Source organism: Chelonoidis abingdonii, chromosome 2 (assembly GCF_003597395.2).
Source record: "Chelonoidis abingdonii isolate Lonesome George chromosome 2, CheloAbing_2.0, whole genome shotgun sequence".
NCBI lineage: Eukaryota > Metazoa > Chordata > Testudines > Testudinidae > Chelonoidis > Chelonoidis abingdonii.
In genome coordinates, this window is record NC_133770.1 from 201,989,140 (window position 1) to 202,010,482 (window position 21,343).

At 38.4% G+C, this 21,343-nt stretch overlaps 1 protein-coding gene across 2 annotated transcripts in view; it reads left to right on the forward strand.

Moving 5' to 3' along the window:
- Positions 1-21,049, forward strand: part of TMX3 (thioredoxin related transmembrane protein 3) — a 71,493-nt gene extending 50,444 nt beyond the window's left edge. The window contains exons 11-16 of one of the 2 annotated variants that reach the window (XM_032782677.2): positions 32-89; positions 1,484-1,537; positions 3,065-3,121; positions 8,080-8,209; positions 11,035-11,103; positions 14,138-21,049. In XM_032782677.2, the coding sequence (XP_032638568.1) occupies positions 32-89; positions 1,484-1,537; positions 3,065-3,121; positions 8,080-8,209; positions 11,035-11,103; positions 14,138-14,404 (635 nt within the window). In that variant the 3' untranslated portion in view covers positions 14,405-21,049. Of the gene's footprint in view, positions 1-31; positions 90-1,483; positions 1,538-3,064; positions 3,122-8,079; positions 8,210-11,034; positions 11,104-11,625; positions 11,665-14,137 lie in introns of those variants that run through there. The other variant, XM_032782680.2, reaches the window with a different exon arrangement.
- Positions 21,050-21,343: the final 294 nt, after the last annotated feature.

Sequence of the window (21,343 nt, forward strand, 5' to 3'; positions counted from 1 at the left end):
ATGAATTTAGATATCTTATTCTGTATTTTAGGAAAACTTGTGGCTATTGCGATTATTGATGACAAAAACTCTTCAGCTGAACATACCAGGTATAGTATTATTGACACTCACTGTGAAAAGTAAAGAATATTTGCTGGTTTGGATTTTAGAATGGCAACAAGCTTTATCTTTACTAATTTATCTCATATTGGAAAGAAGTATTCAAATTTTTGAAGCTGTTTTAAATGTTCACAAAGTGAGAGTTGAACTGAAAAGCACTCATATTTGCACATTTCTGAGCATGCTAGACTAACCGAAGACCTCATTCTCTAGACCTTACTCAGTGAGTGGGCCCAGTGAGGCATATATGACTACTCAATTCATTAAGACAGGGGTTGGCAACCTCTGGCGCATGGCTCACTGGACCAGTTTGTTTACCTGTCGCCTCCACAGGTTCTTCTGATTGCTGCTGCCAGTGGCCACAGTTCGCTGCTTCGGGCCAGTGCGGGTGGTGGGAAGCCACGGCCAGCACATCCCTCAGCACGCGCCACCTCCCGCCACCCCTATTGGCCCGGAGCGGCAAACCGTGGCCGCTGGGAGCCATGATCAGCCGAACCTGCGGAGGCGACAGGTAAACAAACTGGTGAGCTGCGTGCCAGAGGTTGCTGACCCCTGCATTAAGAGCTACAAGAAATACCATAATCCTCCCCAATTGTGCACAGGCAATTAAAAAGTTTAATTGTGCATTCATTTATGTAGATTTGAAATGCAAATACAGGATTGTGCAGGTTCAACTGCAAGTGAAAGTTGGACCTTTTATAAGAAGTATCTTGGCAGTACAGAGTCCAGGATCCTGTGATCTTCATGCAAACAAGATGTTAAGATTGTTTAAATTAAATTTTAAATATTTAAAGGTTAGAAGAGAAAGCTAGAGGTCAGCCAGTTATGAGTTTGCTTTTGATTTAAAAAAAAGAAGTTTGTAAAGATTGATCTTCACCTCTGTACTGACAGTCACATATTTAAAAAGACATCAGTAAGTTTAGTCATTTGTACCATTAAAATAAAGTGTTGGTGTTCCATTTGAAGGAATGCCTTTTATCCAGCTGGGTAATAATTTGTTAAGCAAATTGAGGACACGTAACCCTTTAGGCAACCATGACTTTTTCAGGAGTCACTCATTTATTAAAAATGATTATGTTCTTACATTCTTTTTGTGCTAATTTTTACCATTTGTTGGGATTTTCTTGGAGGTTGTTATGGTACATTTGCTGGTGGCAGTAGAGATAATTTAATTATATTTGGTCCAATGAAGATAGCTCTTTAACAGGTACTTTATTCAATTTGTGAAGAAGTCGAATTTTCTTAGTGAGAAAGGGGAGTCACTGTTGTCCTTTGCTGAGTAGATAGCATTCACTCCTTATTCGAAGAGCCAAATGATTATTTATTTGAACCTTGTAAATCCAAAGTTGACTCTATTATAGTTGTAACTGTTTTTTTTTAATAGGCTAAAGTCTGTTATTCAAGAAGTCGCTAAAGATTACAGAGACCATTTTCACAGGTATGTGTATATGGTACTATGGTAGCATAGCTTTTATTCCCTTCTCTATATGCCCTTCATTGAAAGTAGTGTTTCTCACATTTTGAGGTTGGCAGTCCCTTATGTTGAAGTAAAAATTTTTATGATCTTACATTTACAATAAAAGTATCAATGATAACAGGGATAAGCCTGTATAATTTATGTGTTTGTGTCTTTTGAGAGGTTGACAGAATGCTTCACCTTGAAGAGTAAAGGTGTGTGAGATGTAGGGAAGCGAGATTTTCTTTGTTTTAGATTGTAATTGCCCTAATTGCATTTTGTAACCTTCTGATTGAGAAATGCTGATTTAATGGATCATTTATCATTGCATTCTCATCTCAAGAGTGCAAACTATGCAACGTGACTGTTATGAACTGTCATGTTTTCCTGGCAATATTTTCACCATAATTAACCTATTGGTTTGCCAAAATCAAGTATGATTCTTGTTGTCAGTCAACTGAAACTTAAAGTTTGAGATTTTTTTAAAAGCCTTAAGGAAAAAAAGAGAACTTGCAAACATTTATTTATAAATACATGATTTTTAGTTACTAAATTTGATTGCACCACATTTTCTCCCTATCTGATCTTCCTGCTGTTATGATGGTTCCAGAGGTGTCTATTTGAAACCATAGCCTTTGTAGTCCAGAAACAAAGAATGTGCTTGTTCACTTCTATTCTGTTGTTTTCTCCCATTGGCAGACTTAATTTTTTTTAAGCCAGGTGAACATGTAGTGAGTGTATCAGGCAAAAAAATGAGGTACAAAGAGTAGTGATGTGTGTGGGCTGTTTTGTAAGTTAGGAGGTTAGTCATAAGAACGACCATACTGGATCAGACCAAAGATTCATCTAGCCTTCTGACAGTGGCCAGTGCCAGGTGACCCAGAGGGAATGAACAGAACAGATAATCATCAAATGATTCATCCCCTGTCTGGCAAACAGAGGCTAAGGACACCATCCTTGTCCATCCTGGCTGATAGCCATTGATAGACTTATCCTCTATGAATTTACCTAGTTCTTTTTTTAACCCTATTACAGTCTTGGCCTTCACAACATCCTCTGGCAAGGAGTTCCACAGGCTGACTGTGTGTTGTGTGAAAAAATACTTCCTTTTGTTTGTTTTAAATCTGCTGCCTATTAATTTCATTTAATCACTCCAAGGTTCTTGTGTTTTGAGAAGGAGTAAATAACACTTCCTTATTTACATTTGTCACGCCAGTCATGATTTTATATACCTCTATCATATCCTCCCCCTTAGTCGTCTTTTTTCCAAGGTGATAAGTCCAAGTCTTATTAATCTCTCCTCACATGTCAGCCATTCCATACTTTTACATCTTTATAGTAATACATGAATGTGAAGACTGTAGCAGTTGCTGCTCCCCTACATAGTTTTTCAATGTTTATTAGAGAAATATTTTATGAAGAATATTTTTGACTGATGTAGTCTATAATTTTCATTTCTTTAATGTACAATTGATTGGCTTTACTTCTGTTTCTTTGTATCTTCTGTAGGAACTTCCAATTTGGCCATATGGATGGTAACGACTATATCAATAGCTTACTAATGGAGTAAGTAAATTCTGACTTGAATATTCTCCCTTCTCTGTGCTTGTACTAGTTATGCTACTGGTTTGAAGAAGCCCTCTGCTGATGCCGCTTCTGCACTCCTCAGTCATTCAAGCTATCAGACTAAAAAGATTTGAAGAGAGAGATTTTCTCCCATGTATTTATAACTTTACTTACTAGAAGAGAAGCATCAACATTTTTCTCTTGGCCAGTTTCTGCTTTTGAATTCCAAATCCTCTTCTGCCTGTTGTACTAAACTGCAGGAAACTAAAACCTTATGTACATCTTTAAAATATACCATTAGTTTGTCAAAATCAATATACCATTAGGACAGTGCTGCCTGGTGAGGCTTACTTTTTAAAAATAATTTTGTTGTACTACTACAAATTTTATTAGAAGTTAACATATTTCCCATATGTTATGCAGTTCAAAAGAAACAGTGAAATAATAGAAATAATTCAAGTCATTGACAAGAAAGATAGCTGAATTTACATGACTGTTTATATTCATTGGTCATTTTATTAGAAGGTATATGTATGAATGCAAATTATAGATTTTCTTTTCTCTGTACTGATGCACTTTTTATGGTGGTTGCTCTCTTCGGGTGACTTGAATTTCATGTTTGTCCCTCTTCTAGAAAAGAAATGACTAGCAAAATAAAATGATTGTACATCATTGTCTGAAATGTGGGGCATTTGGTTACCCAAGGCTCCCCATGCTCTCATTTTTAGATTTAATGTTAATTTAGGGTTATAGAGTGGGAGCACTCTTAATTCTCAGTGGAGCCCCGATGGAGATTACAGCTGCTTTGCATCAAGGCATGTTGGTACCCTGGTGAGATTCAATCAACTTCAAGAACCTCAGCCAAGGTAGACCCTTGGTAAATTTGGTACAGTTCTGATAAATTGATTTACATGAATCAGACTACAGTTACTTTTTTTTTTTTTTTTAAGAAAATCTGTGGTGTTGGGCAGGAGACATAAAGCTGAGTTTAAATAACAACCAGCATTATCGGAGTTAGGGATTAAGATAAAATGAAATATTACATAGCAGGCTTCAATTACTGGGATATAATAAATATTATTCACTATTTGAATTCAAATTAATACAGTTTTTCTGATGTCCACCTTTACAAATCTCCTTACTGTGGTCCTGATTTATTTATTTATTTATTGGGGTAAAAGAATATTAAGGCGGGAGAGATCAACATGGGATGTCTGGGGTAGGAGGGGCTGTTGTGCTGGGCAAGCATAACTGACTACGTCACACATTGCTTCCTGGGAGTGTTCTTCCTTCATGCACTTGGGAGGGAAGTAAGGTCTATCAGCTTCAGCAGGAGAGAAGGAGGAGATCAAGAGCCCTGTCAACCTTTCTCTGCACCCCTAAATGTTCTTTTCAGGTATCTGTATTATTTGGTTGAGTGTTAGTGCCCAGTGCTGTCCTGAGACAGGTTCATGTGTAATTGTGCCTGCCAATCTCTAGGACATCTGATCCTTCTTCCTTCTTAAGTATTTCCCAGGGATGGAGTAGCAGGTGCATGTCATGACGCATGTTAATGCAGAATTTAGGGATGCCCTCTGACTTCCACTGGCTGTGGGAAACCATGAAGGGCTCCCTCACTCCATAGTGGCACTCACCACACTACTTTCTGCTGCCCACCCTTTGCTGCTGTCTATTGTGTGTCTTGCGGGCTCTCCTTCACAGTTTACTCTTTGTTTGTGGACAACCCCTCCTCCCCCACTATGACCTTTAGTGCACCCTTCCCTCCCTCTGCCTCTTAACACTAAAAATAACCAGCATTTTTTTAGTTACTCTAATAATGGGTAATTATTAATCAAGGCCCTCACTTTTGCATCGAGGATGGGGCAAGTTAATTGCAACTGCCCTGTAAAAGTGCCTTATCTGTATAAGTTCCAGTATGGAAAGTTATGACTAAGCTACATTTGAGACTTTTTTACACTGAAATATGTATATATTTCAAAGTTGTGAATCTCTATCTCTAAAACTACAATGTTTTTCTACATTATATAAGTGATAAAGATTAGAATATTTATGTTTTGTACATACTGACACTTTAAGAACTGGCACCAGGGCACTTTACATTTAGTTCAGTCTGTTTTCCACCAGATGGCAGCAACTGAAAGTCAGTAGAACAATGTAAAAATGTAAGATACTACTTTCTGGTCCACGTAACTTGCTGTTTTGTACTACTGTGGAAACATTTAGAAACATCTTTACATTCTTCACAAAGGATAGCATATTTGTATAATGCTTGAAAAATCACTTTTTTTCCAGAGGTGGGAGATTGTCACAGTATTTTTATTCTTTGTTAGGATTAGGTGTGTCAATTTGAATTGCACTATGATCATTAGGGAGTTATACTGTTTAGCACTCTGTCTCCTTTAAAAGAAGGTTGGCTTGATTTTCGTCAGAATCTTACCAACTTGGGATGATATATTTTTTTTTAAGTAGGAAGAATACTACTGTGTGCTGATTGTGGATGTTGAACACCTCTGAGAGTTTCCATTGACTTAAGTGGGAGCTCTAAGTGCTCAACAACACTAAAGTCAAAACATCTTTTAGAGTACCTTTTTTTGTAATTGCTCAGCTTTTGGCAAAATGGGAGGCTATCTGAGTATTTATATATTTCTATATATAAAAGGTAGCTTTTTACTGCAGTACATATAATTGAGGGGTTTTTTGGACAAGATACTTTTAGTCCCTGGACGGCTTATATGCTGTAGAGGTATCTCAGTCAGTCCTGTAGTACTATGCTTAAACTGCTTAATGTTAATTGCTTCACCACACCCTTGCTAATTAACCACAATGTCATGATTTAAAGGGAGTGTAATCCACTTTTTCTGCCAACATGTTGTTTGACACATCAGGTTTTGGAATAGAGAAGTACTAAAGCAAGGGAAAATTGGAAAGGGTTTATTGGGAAGCTTTAAAAACCTGATGGAACGGGGAGCAATAGATAACTCTTAACAAAATTATCACCCCGCCTCCCCCCAAAAAGGGGGGCGGGGGGAGTGGTGGGTATAAGACTATTAAGTCTTTCTTCCAGCTTATTTTCCTGACGGCGACAGACTTTTGTAGATTTTTTTCAAAAGACAGTATAAACAGGAGTGCCGGTAAAATAAATAAATAAATCAGTTAAATGGAAAATTAAATGTTCCTAGTCTAAAGTACAATTTTAAGCTTCAGTGTAACAGTAGCAGGAGTTGTCACTGTTGTGTGGGTAGAAGTGGACTTTCTTGTTTTTATTCTGTTTTTTATTTTTTCCTTCACAATTCTGTGTGTGGGGATAATTTGCAACTTGGCACACTACACAGCTAACTACATTATATTTTGTTGCTGGGCTCCTGTTGTGTACACCTCTTGATGCACTTAACAACCAAAAGAGTACCCAGTGGAGAAAAGGAATCTCTGGGGAAAGCCATATTTAGAAATTATCACATGCTGCAAGCAGCAGAGCTCTCTGAGTTGAAATACTTCAAGTTTCTGCTACATGTCTTCCTCACTGGCATTTTTGTAACAGCTTTTAGCTTTTTAGCATATCACCATGCATTACACTTGAAAGTTGGAAGAGCATGGACACGTACCATATGTCTTCTGTGGAATTCAGTTTTCTGGCCATCCAGAAAATTTCACTGTTTTACAGCTGAACTTTTAAACTTCTAGTTAACATTTTTTGATTAATCTCCAAAATTTTATAATTATTCTAATGTCATGCCCAAAACACTCATATGTCAAAATGTAAATTTATAAAATTCAGGGAATCTCTTTAGATTGGAGAGAATTTATAATTGCTTCCTTCCTAGTTTTTTAAAGGAAAGTATTGACTAAGCATTTGCTCTTTTAACTAATTTTTTTAGTCTTATTGTAGAGTCACTAATTACAACTCCATAGTGAAGGCTGACCTCATCAAAGTTAAAGCAGAATATGTTCCGAATTTGTGACAGTCAGCTATACCAACCTGTTGATACAAAGAGCATCTGAGGTAGCATTAAGATTTTGTGTTGCGGTATGAGTTTGATGAAATCAAAATATGTATTGCTTTTCAGAGGTCAGAGTGAAAGCCATATAACATGAGAGTGTGTTATTGACAGTGTTTATAGTCAGTGTAAAAGTGGCAAGGAAGTAAGAGACTTCTTCCTTAACTTATTATTTTTTTGCTTTTCAAGTTTTGAGTTGGGGTGTGTATTTCTGTATCAGTAAATGTCTCTAATTAAAGGTTCTGTGTATTTGTTAAATCGTAATGACAAAGTAACATGAATAGTTTGAAACCTTTAACAGCATCTGTAGCTCACCTCTTGTGTCTAGGATAAATATAATTACATTGTTGATCTGTGACATTTTAAGAAGTTTAACAGAGCTCCTACTCTCCTGGTCAAGCAAAAGCTCATGTATATGGGCTTAAATTGTGTGCCCCAGTTAAAGAAAATTTAGTCAAGCATATAGTTAAGTGCTTTTTTGAATTGGGGCCATAATGCTTTTGAAACACAAGGCTGGCTACTATATGAGAGCTCAGCTAGTTGGTTATGTCTGCTGTGGAATTAAAAGTAAGCTTTTTCCCCTTTTGTTTATATTGTATGTATTTGGTTCAAAAATCTGATTTTTCCAGGAGGGCATTCATGGAGTCAGGTCATGCACACAGTATAAATACACATATAGAATAGCATATACTTCAATAGCCTCATCAAAATATTGATGCTAAGGAGTACATTATATTTAAATTGGATCAGTGAAACAACTCTTTCACCTGTACGATAAAGATAATGGTGGTTTTGTATGACTTGAGGTGGATATCTCAGGATGGGCACATAAAATTTACTTTCCTTTTGTCTGCATAGTTCTTTAGCAGAACATTAATATTGCACTTCCTGTTAAATGCTCTGAAAATTCTTAATTGATATTGTTTCTTTGACTTTCTTATCTGTTTGACTTAAAATTTTCAGTGACTTGACAATCCCCACTGTTGTCGTATTGAACACTTCCAACCAACAGTATTTTCTACCAGATAGACGCATTGAGAGTACCGAAGACCTGGTTCAGTTCATTAATAGTATCTTAGATGGTACAGTCGAAGTAAGTCTCCCACTTTGATCTGATTTTTTTTTAATCAACTGTTCTTTTATTCCCTAGACAGTTAAAAGCAGAAAAATTAATTGGCCACTTTTAATTGTAATGCAGATAAGTGTGCATTATCTGTCTGGTTCTCCTTAGTGTATTCTCATTATGTATCCACATTCCTAAATTGTTCATGTGTCCTTGGCACTGTTTTGTATACCCCTGAAAAAGCAGTTACTGTTGGATTTACATATATTCTCTCCCAGATCTGAACTTTAGGCATATGTTTATTTAATAAGCTGTGGCCACTATTCATCTCTAGGTCAGCCTTACTTTCCTGTGTCATATTTACTTAGAATTGTGTATTAATGTTTTCTAATTCAAAATATGTAGTTCTTAGACTCCACTCCCATGGAAAATTTCAATTTTGTGGAAACCGTATTTTCCTTCAGAAAATCATTCCAACAGAAAATTTCTGACCAGCTCTAATTACACTGGTCTACAATTTTTGAGAAGTCATCTGCTTCAGAGATAAAATGTGCTATTTATTATGTATTTTGATGTGCTGAATTCAAATATGACAGTTAAAACAACTGATTGGCTACTGTTTCTAAGATATTTAAATCGTTAATCTGATGTCTATGTATATTGTGTAGATAGTAGAGTTTTAATCATAAATCACAAACCTAGGTTTTTTCATGTGTTTATGGTTGCTTTACATGATAATATTTCACCTGTCCTGTTTATGTAACACTTTAAAAATCAGCAAAAGGATTATATAAATAAAATTTATTATGAAACAAAAGGCAAAAAACTATTATGTACATAGTTTAGTCCTATTCAGTGTCTACTCGCGCTCTCTTGGCTTGTCTCTTGTATTCATTAAATGGAGCATCTCTTGTCACTGTCCAGCAATAGTCTGCAAGCATTGATGGGCTCCATTTGCCCTGATAGCGTTTCTCCATTGTTGCAATGTCCTGGTGAAATCGCTCGCCGTGCTCGTCGCTCACTGCTCCGCAGTTCGGTGGAAAAAAATCTAGATGAGAGTGCAAAAAAAATGTATCTTTAGTGACATGTTGCAACCAAGGCTTTTGTATGCCTTGAGGAGGTTTTCCACCAACAACCTGTAGTTGTCTGCCTTGTTGTTTCCGAGAAAATTTATTGCCACTAACTGGAAGGCTTTCCATGCCGTCTTTTCCTTGCCACGCAGTGCATGGTCAAATGCATCATCTCGAAGAAGTTCACGAATCTGAGGACCAACAAAGACACCTTCCTTTATCTTAGCTTCACTTAACCTTGGAAATTTTTCCACGGAGGTACTTGAAAGCTGCTTGTGTTTTGTCAATGGCCTTGACAAAGTTCTCATCAGACCCAGCTTGATGTGTAAGGGTGGGTAACAAAATCTTCTTGATTCAACAAGTGGTGGATGCTGAACACTTTTCCTCCCAGGCTCCAATGACTGTCGGAGTGGCCAATCTTTCTTGATGTAGTGGGAATCTCTTGCACGACTATCCCATTCGCAGAGAAAAACAGCAGTACTTTGTGTATCCAGTCTGCAGACCAAGCAAGAGAGCAACAACCTTCAAATCCCACAAAGCTGCCACTGATGTTGGTCATAGTTTATGCACCTCAAAAGTTGTTTCATGTTGTCATAGGTTTCCTTCATATGGACTGCATGACCAACTGGAATTGATGGCAAAACATTGCCATTATGCAGCAAAACAGCTTTAAGACTCATCTTCGATGAATCAATGAACAGTCTCCACTCATCTGGATTGTGAACGATGTTGAGGGCTGCCATCACACCATCGATGTTGTTGCAGGCTACAAGATCACCTTCCATGAAGAAGAATGGGACAAGATCCTTTTGACGGTCACGGAACATGGAAACCCTAACATCAGCTGCCAGGAGATTCCACTGCTGTAGTCTGGAGCCCAACAGCTAGAGTAGAGCCAATCAACAATTTTAAGCATCATTTTCATTCTCAGTGACCCAGAATTAGTAAAGTTTGATTACATTTATTTCAGAAGCATTTTGGCTGGAGAGCAGTGTTACAAAACCCTATCTTGGTGGCGATCAGATGTTGAGTTCAGGGGAGCAACTGCCAATCTCTATTTAAATAGCTGTCATCAGACCCAACTTGTTCAATGGTTGTTAATGTTTAGTCTTCACTTTTGTGAAATTCACTAAAAATACTCAGAGGAACAAGAGGTTACTTCTTAGACTGCTACGCATAGATTCATGCTATCTGTCTCCTTTCCTTTCCACCACTTCAGAGTTTCTTTTGCAAATTGACATAGTGGAAGGAACCAGGGGGTGGAGTCTGGACATCTCAATTTCTTATGATGTTATACTCAAAGTTTAAATCCTCGAGGAAGCATGCATATGGCCTATAAGCATGAACGATGATCAATCTTCCAGACAGGGAATGAAAAAGTGATAAGTATTGAACAAGTATTGATAAGCTAGTTGAACTGGTAAGTAATCAATATGAGTATGTGGTAGAGGAGATGGTGAAGAATACCAGTACTGCTTCTGCAGTTGACCTTGTTCAGTTAAAGCAAAATGATCTTTGAGTGACGAGAATGTCAGTCTTCAAGAGATTATTGAAACATCTACTTTTGAAAGAACTTGAAAAATGACTGAGCATCATGAGGTACAAGAATGTCAACCCCTAATATTTGTTCTTTTCTAAGGGAAAAACAGGTACTGGGAAATCCTTTTGGAATGACTAAAGGCTGCATAAGTTAGGGAGGCAAATGAAGCATAAAAAGTGAAGTTGTTATAAAATTTAACTGAACACTACTGATTATTTTGTTACCTGTTTCCTTTGACATTTTAGGCACAAGGTGGTGATGGGTTTCTGCAACGAATCAAGAGAATAATTTATGATGCCAAGTCTACTGTAATGGTAAGTAAAATCCCACATGCAGTTGGAATACAAAGTAGAATAGCATCATATTTTCAAGTTCAAAAAGACTTGTATGTCTCTTTAAAAAAAGAGTCAAAAATACCTTTACTTAAGTTACTGAATATATTCCCAGTAATTACACACATTCTGGATTTTTTTTTAAAAATACCCTTAAATGATTAAAGAAAATTCTATAAATTGTTTTGAAATATATTTTACAGAATACTGAAATGTTGAATATTTGGTGTCAAAAATATGATGGACAGTTTCCTTTTTATTTCTTGTCAATTAAAATGAATAAGGTCAAGTTAAAAGGCATAGCACTGGAGGATTCAAACGCTATTCAAAAGCTTTGTTTCTGACACTTCTGGAACTCATTTACTGACAGTTATGGAACCTGCCTACACTGAAAAATGTTACTGTCAGTCCATTCAGTTAAGGCATAATGGGAGAAAATACTATACTTAGTGAAGTTTTTTAAAACTGTATTTTAGGTTACTAGTCATATTTTTTTTTGCTTAGAAAAGGTCCAGATGAGGTACTGAATATCTGTTGTGTAAATGTATGCATGTTGGGAGAGGTTTCCCTTCTTTTTATAGGTCAATTAAGGTTAACAAACCTTGGTGGAAAGATTTGGCTAAAACCATTCTCTCCCCCCCACCCTCACCCCACTGCAGACAAGCAGGAAAATCTTGTAATAAATTGCACACAAAAAACTACATTAAAAGAGCATATTAAGGTTGCAAAGGTAAGCTCTTAAGTTAGGAAATACCAGTATTAAAGTTGCCTGTGAGACTTTAATTCATCTCCCTTATGCGTGCACCTCAGGATACTGTCTTTAATTACGTGATCACATGCTATTTTTTTTTCCCCCAGAGGAACCCTGATTCAGTGCACAGCATGGACTGTGCTCAGTTAATTAGCAGCTATTCAGTATTTTGTTTTTTTTCCTGTTCAATGTCCCCCCTCTCCCTCAGACCATATTTACTGCATGTTATTTGCACCCTGCTCTGAAGACAAATTATTAATTTTTGCATAAGCTTTTATATGCTGCTCATCACTACAGTTTCTGACTGTTTCACAAACTTTAATTACTCTGTCTTCCCAACACCCCTGTGACATACTCTCAGACTTTAAGACAAGAAGGTAAGATCATGATCATCATCTGACTTCCTGCACATCATCTGACTCAGCAACCCTCTGCTGTAATAGACCATAACCGCTGGGTTATTGATGTCTTTAAATCACTATTTAAAGACTTCCAAGTTACAGAGAATCCACCATTTTACTCCAGTGACTTGTGCTCCATACCCAATTGTCTCTGCCAATCTGATCTGGGGGGAGAGGAGGAGAGATTCCTTCACGACCCCAAATATGGTGATCAGTTAAACCTTGAGCATGTCAGCGAGATCCACCACCCAGATTTCACCACCTGGGAAAGAATTCATGGTAATAATTCAGAGCCCTCCTTTGGTGTCCCATCTCTGGCAGTTGGATATATTTACTAACAGCCTGAGATGGGTCACTTGTTATTATAGGCAGTCTCATCATACGAATCTGTCCATAAACTTATCAAGCTCAATCTTGAAGCCAGTTAGGTTTTTTGCTCCCTCCCCTGCTCCTTTTTGATTCCTGTTCCAGAACTTTACTCCTCTGATTGTTAGAAACCATCATCTAATTTCAAGCCTAAACTTGTTGATGGCCATTCTATATCCATTTGTTCTTGTGCCCACATTGGCTCTTAACTTAAATAATTCCTCTCACCTTTTTACAGATGGGGAACTGAGGCATAGAGAGATTAAGGTCAAAACTATCCACTAGTTTAGAGTGCCTGATTTAAGACATCTGGGACCTGACTTTCAGAGTATTTAAAATTATATAGCACTTCATATGTTCCACACACAGCCTTCACCAAGTTCAGCTGCAGCTGAGAGTGCTCCTCACTTCCTCAAATCCATACCAAACATCTCAAGTCAGATAGCCCTAAAATTAGAAACACTCAGTTAGTGCCCACCCATGAAAGGTTGGTTTAAATGACTTGTCTAGCATAAAATAGGAAGTCTGTGTCAGAGGCAGGAATAGAATTCAGTTCTCAAAAGCAACACTCAATGGTCTAAACCATGAGACCATCCTTTTTCTTCCTCTCCCCTCCCTCACTTACTGCATAACTTCTAACACTGGAAAAAAACTAACTGTGAGCATGCCTAGGGAGGATGGAATCTTTGAGATTTTAGTTGTTAAACTCTAGCAAGTCTCTACTGAGCTTGTACTAGCTGAGGTAGGCTTACAACTTGGCCAAATGTGGACACATTTTCCTGGGGGTGTTAAAAGGCCATCTCTGCACAAAGACCACCCATTTGTCCCTGCTCTAAAGCCTGGGGCACTAGTGCTTTCCAAAGAAAAGATGGCCAGAATTTTTTTAACACACAAAAATGTTACTTTCCCTAGCCTCATTCTCAGAAATGTCTGAACTGTTTTGGATAAAATTTATATATCTGTATCTCTCTTTATATATAAAATATATGTTTTCAATGCCAAGTGTCTGTCTCAGGCTGATTTTGTGTATGTTTGTATATAAGTAATCTATAAAAATTAGCCTAAAGAATACACCTAGCATTGAAAATTTCAGCCCCAAACAGTTAAAGTTTAGCAAAGTAAATAAAGACAGGGTCATTTAATGGGAAGTTTCAGGCAACTTTAGTATTTGGTGCTACTACTGGTACATTTCAAACTTCAGTGTGTTTTTAAGGTCTCAGTATTTAACTCAGCAGTGTCTCATTCCTCTTTTCAAATTACAAAATACGTGGTTCTTATACTACTTTTCAGCTTCCTAGCAAAACCGTTTCTCTTCAGGTTTAAAGATTTTCACAAGTTAAAAACAGCATAGGCATAATGGCTCTTACACCTTTTCCAGGAAAACTGATTTCCTCTATTAGGGTTTTTAGAAATAAATATAGTGAAACTTGTAAGAAATGCTGTAAGATATCTTAAATATCCCCTAAAGTGCTTTTGACTTCAAATTATATTTCAACAGTCTGTATTCAAGAGTTCTCCACTTCTGGGCTGCTTTCTCTTTGGTCTGCCACTGGGTGTCATCAGCATCATGTGTTATGGAATCTGCACAATTGACACTGTTGGAGGTGTAGAGGAAAACGAGACATCTAAAAAGGAAACTGGAGATAGGGAACTTACAGATGAAGGCAGTGAGGAAGAACAAGAGCAGGAAAACAAAGAAAAATCTGCAGAACTTTCAGATGGAGAACATGGACAGAAACATATATTTGATAAGAAAAAAGACTAGGTTGTCTAGTTTAAAGGATTCTGTAGAATTTCAAAATAGCCTTATTTATTGAAGTCAATCATTTAATGATGATCTTCACAGAAGAGGACATTTTGTCTGTATTTTGCTAGTTTCGACTTGCATGTATTCAAATCTTCTTATCAAATACGGTCATGGGAAAGGTGGGGACCTGAATGCTTTCTTAATTATTTTTGATTAATATTTTATTATTTTGAGTGTTGTGTCTGAAGATTAATGCTCCTAAACTGTTTGTTCACAGGCAACAATCAGGTAAAATATGCTATAGCCCTTGCTACACGTGATAATCTAGTAACGTTGTGGCCGGCATATATCAGGATCATCTTTTTATATGAACAGAAGTGGAAAAATTGCAAGAAAGTTTAGAATGAAACTCGTAAATCTTACACACCCTTTGAAATTATGATGGCTAAAGATGGCTTGGGTTTTCCATAAAAACACTTTTATTTTAGCTACTGTACATTATTTTAAAAGAAATACCTTTATGTTTTAAAGTTAACTTGTTATTAATTACAGAAATGCTTTGTTATATGGCAGTACTAAAATCAGTTACTGGCAGTTTCCCACAGAACTTACGTTAAATGCAAGACCTGAGAGAGAGTTATTTTATTAAAATAGTTCCTTACTAATATTTTAAACAAGAAAAAATTGATTGAAGACCACTGATAAAAAAGTTTTTGTCATGGGAAAGTCACTCCTTGATTGGGCTTTACAAGTAAAACTTACTATTTGTTTCCTAGTATAAATTTATCTGCAGTTTCCGAAAAATCTGGGTGAAGCTTGATGGTGAAAGAATAAATATAAGCATCCTCAGACAGCTAATCCTCTCATACAAATATGTAGTGATGGGCTTTAACCAAATACCTTTTCAAAACTCTTTTTGAATGGTTTATGATTCACAATAATCTTAGGCTATGTCTACACTAGCTGAGTGTTTTTGCCAAGAGCTTAAAGAAAACCGCTGTTGTGTGTTCACTTCATCTTCCACTGGCGGGATAGCATGCTCACACTTGCGGCACTTGCATCACTAATGAGAGCAGTGCAATGTTGGTAGCTATCCCCCAGTGCAGCTCTCTCCCTTCTGCTGCTAGGTCTTGTGGGAAGGCGGAGGGGATCGTGGCGCAATTTGGGTCAGAGTTCAATGCCCTGTGATGCACTGATTTCAGTCCCAGCATTCCATGTGCTTCTTGGTCACGGCATTTTTCAGCGTCCCTTGTTTTCTGCTTTCCCCGCCACACGTGTCTGCAGAAATGGATTCTGCACTGCTCTCCACCGCTCTGCTAGCTCTCACTAGCACATCGCGAGTGGCAGTGAAGTTACTTTTGAAGTTACAATGGCAGCAGCAGTCGCAGTTGCCTGACATAGTGTCTGACATGCAAAACAGCAACATTAGATTACTTTTGACATTCACAGAGGAACTGAACACAGTGGAACGTTGTTTTTGAGCTCGGGAAACTAGGACAGAGTGGTGGGATTGCATTGTTATGCAAGTCTAGGATGACGAACAGTGGCTGCAGAACTTTCGGATTCCCTGGAACTGTGTGTTGAGCTCACCCCAGCTCTGCTGCACAAGGACTCCCAAGTGAGAGCTGCCCTCTCGGTGGAGAAGCGCGTGGCAGTCGCAGTGTGGAAACTGGTGACTCAGGAACCAGTTTGGAGTGGGGAAGTCAACTGTTGTGCCTGTGTTAATGCAAGTGTGCAAGGCCATTAATCACATCCTGCTGTGAAAGACCGTGACCCTTGGCAGTGTGCGTGAAATTGTGGATGGTATTGCAGAAATGGGTTTCCCTAACCGTTGAGGGAAGATTGATGGCATGCATATTCCAATTCTGGCACTAGGCCACTTTGTGATCATTTGGAAGGGATATTTCTCCATGGTTTTTCAGGCGTTTGTGGATCACCATCGGCATTTCACTGACATTAACGCAGAGTGGTCCGAAAAGGTGCCTGACGTATGTATATTTCAGAACACTGGCCTGTACAAAAAGCTGCAAGCAGAGACTTCCTTTCCAGACCAGAATATCGCCATAGAGGAAGTCAGAATCCCCTTAGTGGTCCTGGGAGACCCAGCGTACCCCTGAATGCCGTGGCTCATGAGGCCATATGCAGGAAACCTAGATAGCAGTGAGGAGCAGTTCAACAGGAGGCTGCGTAGGGGCAGAATGACCGTTGAATGTGTATTTGGCCGATTAAAGACACATTGACGATGCCTATATGGCAGATTAGACCTGAATGAGGAAACTATTTCCATGGTTATAGCTGCTTGTTGTTCGCTGCATAATATTTGTGAAGGGAAGGGCAAACAGTTTAGTCGGGTGGACTGCCAAGGCAGAATGCCTGGCTGCTGATTTTGAGCAGGAAGATACTGGAGCTGTTATAGGGGCGGAACAAGAATCAGGGATGCCTTGAAGCAACACTTCGAAGATGAAAACCAGTAATTTTGTTTCAATGCTTGGGACTGCAATGATTAATTACATTTGGTATGCTAGCAAGCAGTTATGTTTAAGACCTAGGATTCAATGTAAGAATCACAGAATATCAGGGTTGGAAGGGACCTCAGGAGGTCATCTAGTCCAACCCCTGGCTCAAAACAGGACCAATTCCCTGTAATTAGTAAGGAGCTAATAAAAGAGCCTGTTGACTTGCAGGTGCCATGAGGTATCATACTTTGCATGGAAACAAATAAAGAGTGCTTATAATTCAAAAATTTTTGCATTTATTGCCAAATAAACCACAACACCACATGGACATACATACACAGGCATGCTGTTGGTGGGGGAGAAGGTACGTGGGGGCAGGCTGATTTTCATATCTGAGTATAGGTCCAGCTTTCATTTGAAAAGCTGTCTGTGAGTGTGAAGTGTTGACGAAAGCACAAAGAAATGTATAGGGAGAGTTTGGGGAGTACATGAGAGAGTTCTGAATGTGATGAAGGGGAAGGCGGGCACGCATCTGTTCAGTCTGCAGTATTATAAGTCTGAAGCATGTTCGTTTGACGCTCCAGAACTCCAGCCTCTCTGTGGCATCCCTATTGTAAGAATCCCTCTGTTGTCTTTCCTGCTTTTCACTTGCTTCCACTTCTTGCGTTCAGTGTTTTCTGCCTCTGACTGCTGCAGCACCACCTCGAACATATCTTCCTTGGTCCATCTCGGCCGTTTTCTTATCTTGTACAGATGCTCTGCTGCTGTTGGGGGGTTGGTTCCCAAGGTCAAGTCTGGATAGCCATAGTTAACAGTAAATAGAAGAACTATTGTCAACTACACACAAAGCATTGAAACAGTAACATTAATACGCTGCAGGTAACATACCTATCACTTTCTCAGTGATCCTAGGAAGCACACATGAGGCAGAAGACCCCTTCGATGGTGAGTGGACCCAGGGACAGGGGCCTTGTTTATTGCAGAAAAGCACCATACTGCCTAACTGTGCGGGGAAATGCCCAGCACACAGAAACAAAGCCAGCCTTCTACATTTTTCTGCCCTCAACCCGCTTCAAAACTTCACAAAGCAAAACCACTTACCAGGGGTCTCCTCTCCCACTTCTGGCTCACCAGAGAGCGACTGCAGAGACTGGAGTGGAGGACAACTCCTGACTGGATGTATTGTTGGGCTCTACATCTTCAGCCTCCACCACTTCATTAATGATATCTTTCTCTGGGTTAGGTCCACTTCCCACTGGCTCCAGACCCGCCGAAGTAGCCACAGTGCTCTTTGTGGTGGAGGTGGGCTTGTCACCTAAGATAGTGTCCAACACCTTATAAAAATAACAGGCCTGGAGCAAAGCACCAGAGCAGAGGTTTGCCTCCCTCGTCTTGTGGTACGCGTTTCTCTGCTCCTTCACCTTTGCTCTGCCCTGCATATGTGTCCTGGTCATATCCCTTTTCATGCAAGCTGTGTGCATTCTTGCCGTAGGTATTGGAATTGCTACAGCTGGAGTCCAGCTGGGACTGGACAGCCTCCTCCCACCAAACACTTATCAGATCCAGTAGCTCTGCAGTGGCCCAAGCGGTAGATCATTTTCTGCGTGAGGCCAGTATGGTTAGCTGGGAAAATGCAATGTGAGCCCTACATGCCAAGCAAATAGGAAGGGGAATTTCAAAATTCCCTGGGCTTTAAAGGGGGAGAGGCGGGATATTGTTTACCTGGTGTCAGGGCAGCAGAGTTAAAACTGCTGACCAGAGTGGTCAGGATGAGCATTGTGGGACACCATCCACAGACCAATAAGTGCTAAAATCAAGCAGGGTGTCTACACTGCACAAGGAGCTAAAGTCTTGGTGCAAAAAGCCCTAAAACTCTCGTTGGGGTGGTTTTATTACAGGGCTGCAACTGAGGAGTTTCGGGGCAAAAAGTGGCTTTACTGTATGTCCGCCTCTGCTGTTGTGTTGCCAAAACCTGTCTTTTGGTGAAAAAACTTGCCAGTGTAGACCAGGCCTTAAGTGCAGATGGTGACTTATTTTTAAAGAGAAAAATTTTTTATTTGAACACACATTTTTGAACAAGAATTTGTGTTGATACTTACATTGAGATAGCTTTTGACTACAAGTTGTCGACTGTGGAAGGAAAGTTAATAGAGCCATCGTTAGCACTGATAGAGGGATATTTGTCAGTGGAATGCATTTTCGTGAGCTATTTAATCATGAAAATCATTTTTAATATAACCCCATGACACCAAATGGGACTAAATTTTCTCCAGAGTTGAGATCGCAAGGGATAAACCACAGAACCACCTTTGGTTTTTTTTGGTTGGCATTGATGCCATGGAGATTACCATGGCAACCAAACTTATGCTCCTCTTTCTCTCAGTACTGAAGCTGTATAAGATTCAGTTGGATAGTGAGCCATAAGCTTTTCTAGCTTTGATGTTTTTAAAGGACATATTATAATAGAATACATATAGTAATGTTTTCTGTATAAGGCAGCTTAATCACTTAATATATACTATAACACTGAATTAAGAGAAATATTGCTAAATATAAATATGGGTAAGCTTAAATAGAAGATTTTGTGTTGGAATTAATCTGCAGGTAAATTAAACTTGAGATAGCAAGTGCTGCGTTCCTTTCCCTGTTGTAAAAGAAAGTTAGTTCTTCTTTTAAAATAGTTTAGTAACATCTGGCTTTGTACAGAAGCTGCAGTGCAGAACACAACAAGCTAAATGCCTGACTTGAGAGACTTTGCAGTGGAGGATGAGTACATCATGGAGATTATTAATTTATTTTCAGAAAGCTCATTGGTTTTCTTTGAGCTGTTGTAATTGACAAATTTAGAATCCTGCATATTCATTTCTTTAGGAAAGAGATTTTCCTACTGTCCCTGCTTGAAATGAGTATCTTCCTGTAGAAGAGAGAAACATGAGTACTTTTACTTATCAAATATAAAAATTGCAGGTGTGTAGTATGGCTTTTTTGGCCTCCCCCAGCCCCATGTGAGTTTCCTCTTTTCATTTATAATGAATAGAAATACGTATTTGAAATTTGAGTAGTTTGGTTGTAAATAGAAAATTGAATTATCTTTTTGAACACTTTTTTTTAAGCTGTGGATGACTTTCCAGACCTTTTAGTCTTAGTTGTCTTATATTTGAAGAGTGAGATGCTTGTAGTTATTTTATATTTTGTTTCAAAACTTCTTTAAACATAGTGCAGCTGCAGTTATGTTATGTTACAAAACACTTCACTTAATAGTAGGCCACTTGAGCTTCCAGTAACTTTCAGTGCTGGCACAACTCAGTGCTAAATAATCAGAATGTGAGTCTGAGCAGTGAGGAATATCTTGCTGCTTTATCCATTATTTGTGATTTTTATTCCGCTGTGGAGGTTTCAGTTAAGATCTTAGTCTTTTTAGTTAGTTATTTGAACCTGAATATATAATTTTGTACAAGGTCAAAAGTTAAAGTGGCTTTTTTGAGGACTTCACTGGTCATTGTGTTGTGTTTAGAAAAATCTAGAATTTTTAAAAATCCACTCCCCTCCCCCCGAATGCTGTAGCATAGAATTCAGTTTTAACCACCATCCCATATGACTTAATTTTCCATAGTCTTGTCAATAGTTTCTGTTGCTACAATAGTAGCCAAACACTTTGTTGAGAAATGGTCTAGTGAGAGATGGATCTGGGGACAATACGGGTCCATGCACCGTGAGAGACAGGACTCACTAGTGCCTGGTGTGGAAGTACCATTAAGCTGCCAAATTTGTGGTGGTTTGATCAATTAGAGTTAATAGAAGAGTGTCTGTCAGTCACTTTATGAATTGTCAGGATAACCAGATGTGTACTAACCTGCAAAAATGCAAGCTTTAAATGCACTGCTATTTTCATCAGGCTGTACTCCCAGCTGCGTCTGCTTAGGATGTGGAAAACTACACACAATCTTATATTTAAAATTCCCTTTTAGCTTGACATATGCGTAAAGATAGGCTTCTGGTGTAAAATGAAAGGATTTTTGTTTCTTCATATAAAGAACTTAGTACACTGAGAGGGGGAGAGGGTTTTCTATTTTATCTTGGATGGATGCATTCTCTAAAGGTTTCTGAAGATAGCTTAATGTACTAACTTCTTGAATTAATGAAATAATGCTGCTTTTGAGGTCAAGTGTAAGCCTTTGTTTTTCTACAATAAAGAAATTGAAAAGATTCTGCTGACTTTTATTCTTTAGTCATGCTGCATTGTATATGGTTGGACAAATCATTTTTGAAGGGCCAGCATTTCCTATACCATTCCTTATTTTGTGCCTAAAATGTGCTAATCTTGTTCTGGAAATTTACATAGTTGCTCTCAAAAAGAACACTGACTTCATCCAATCTGATACCTTATTCCTGCATTTTGAATGTCCTCGTTAAATTATTTCCACTGACATCTTGCCTATTTCTCTTCTTGAGTTATTCAGTATAACTGACAGTATGAAAATGCACTTAGGAAATGAATTTT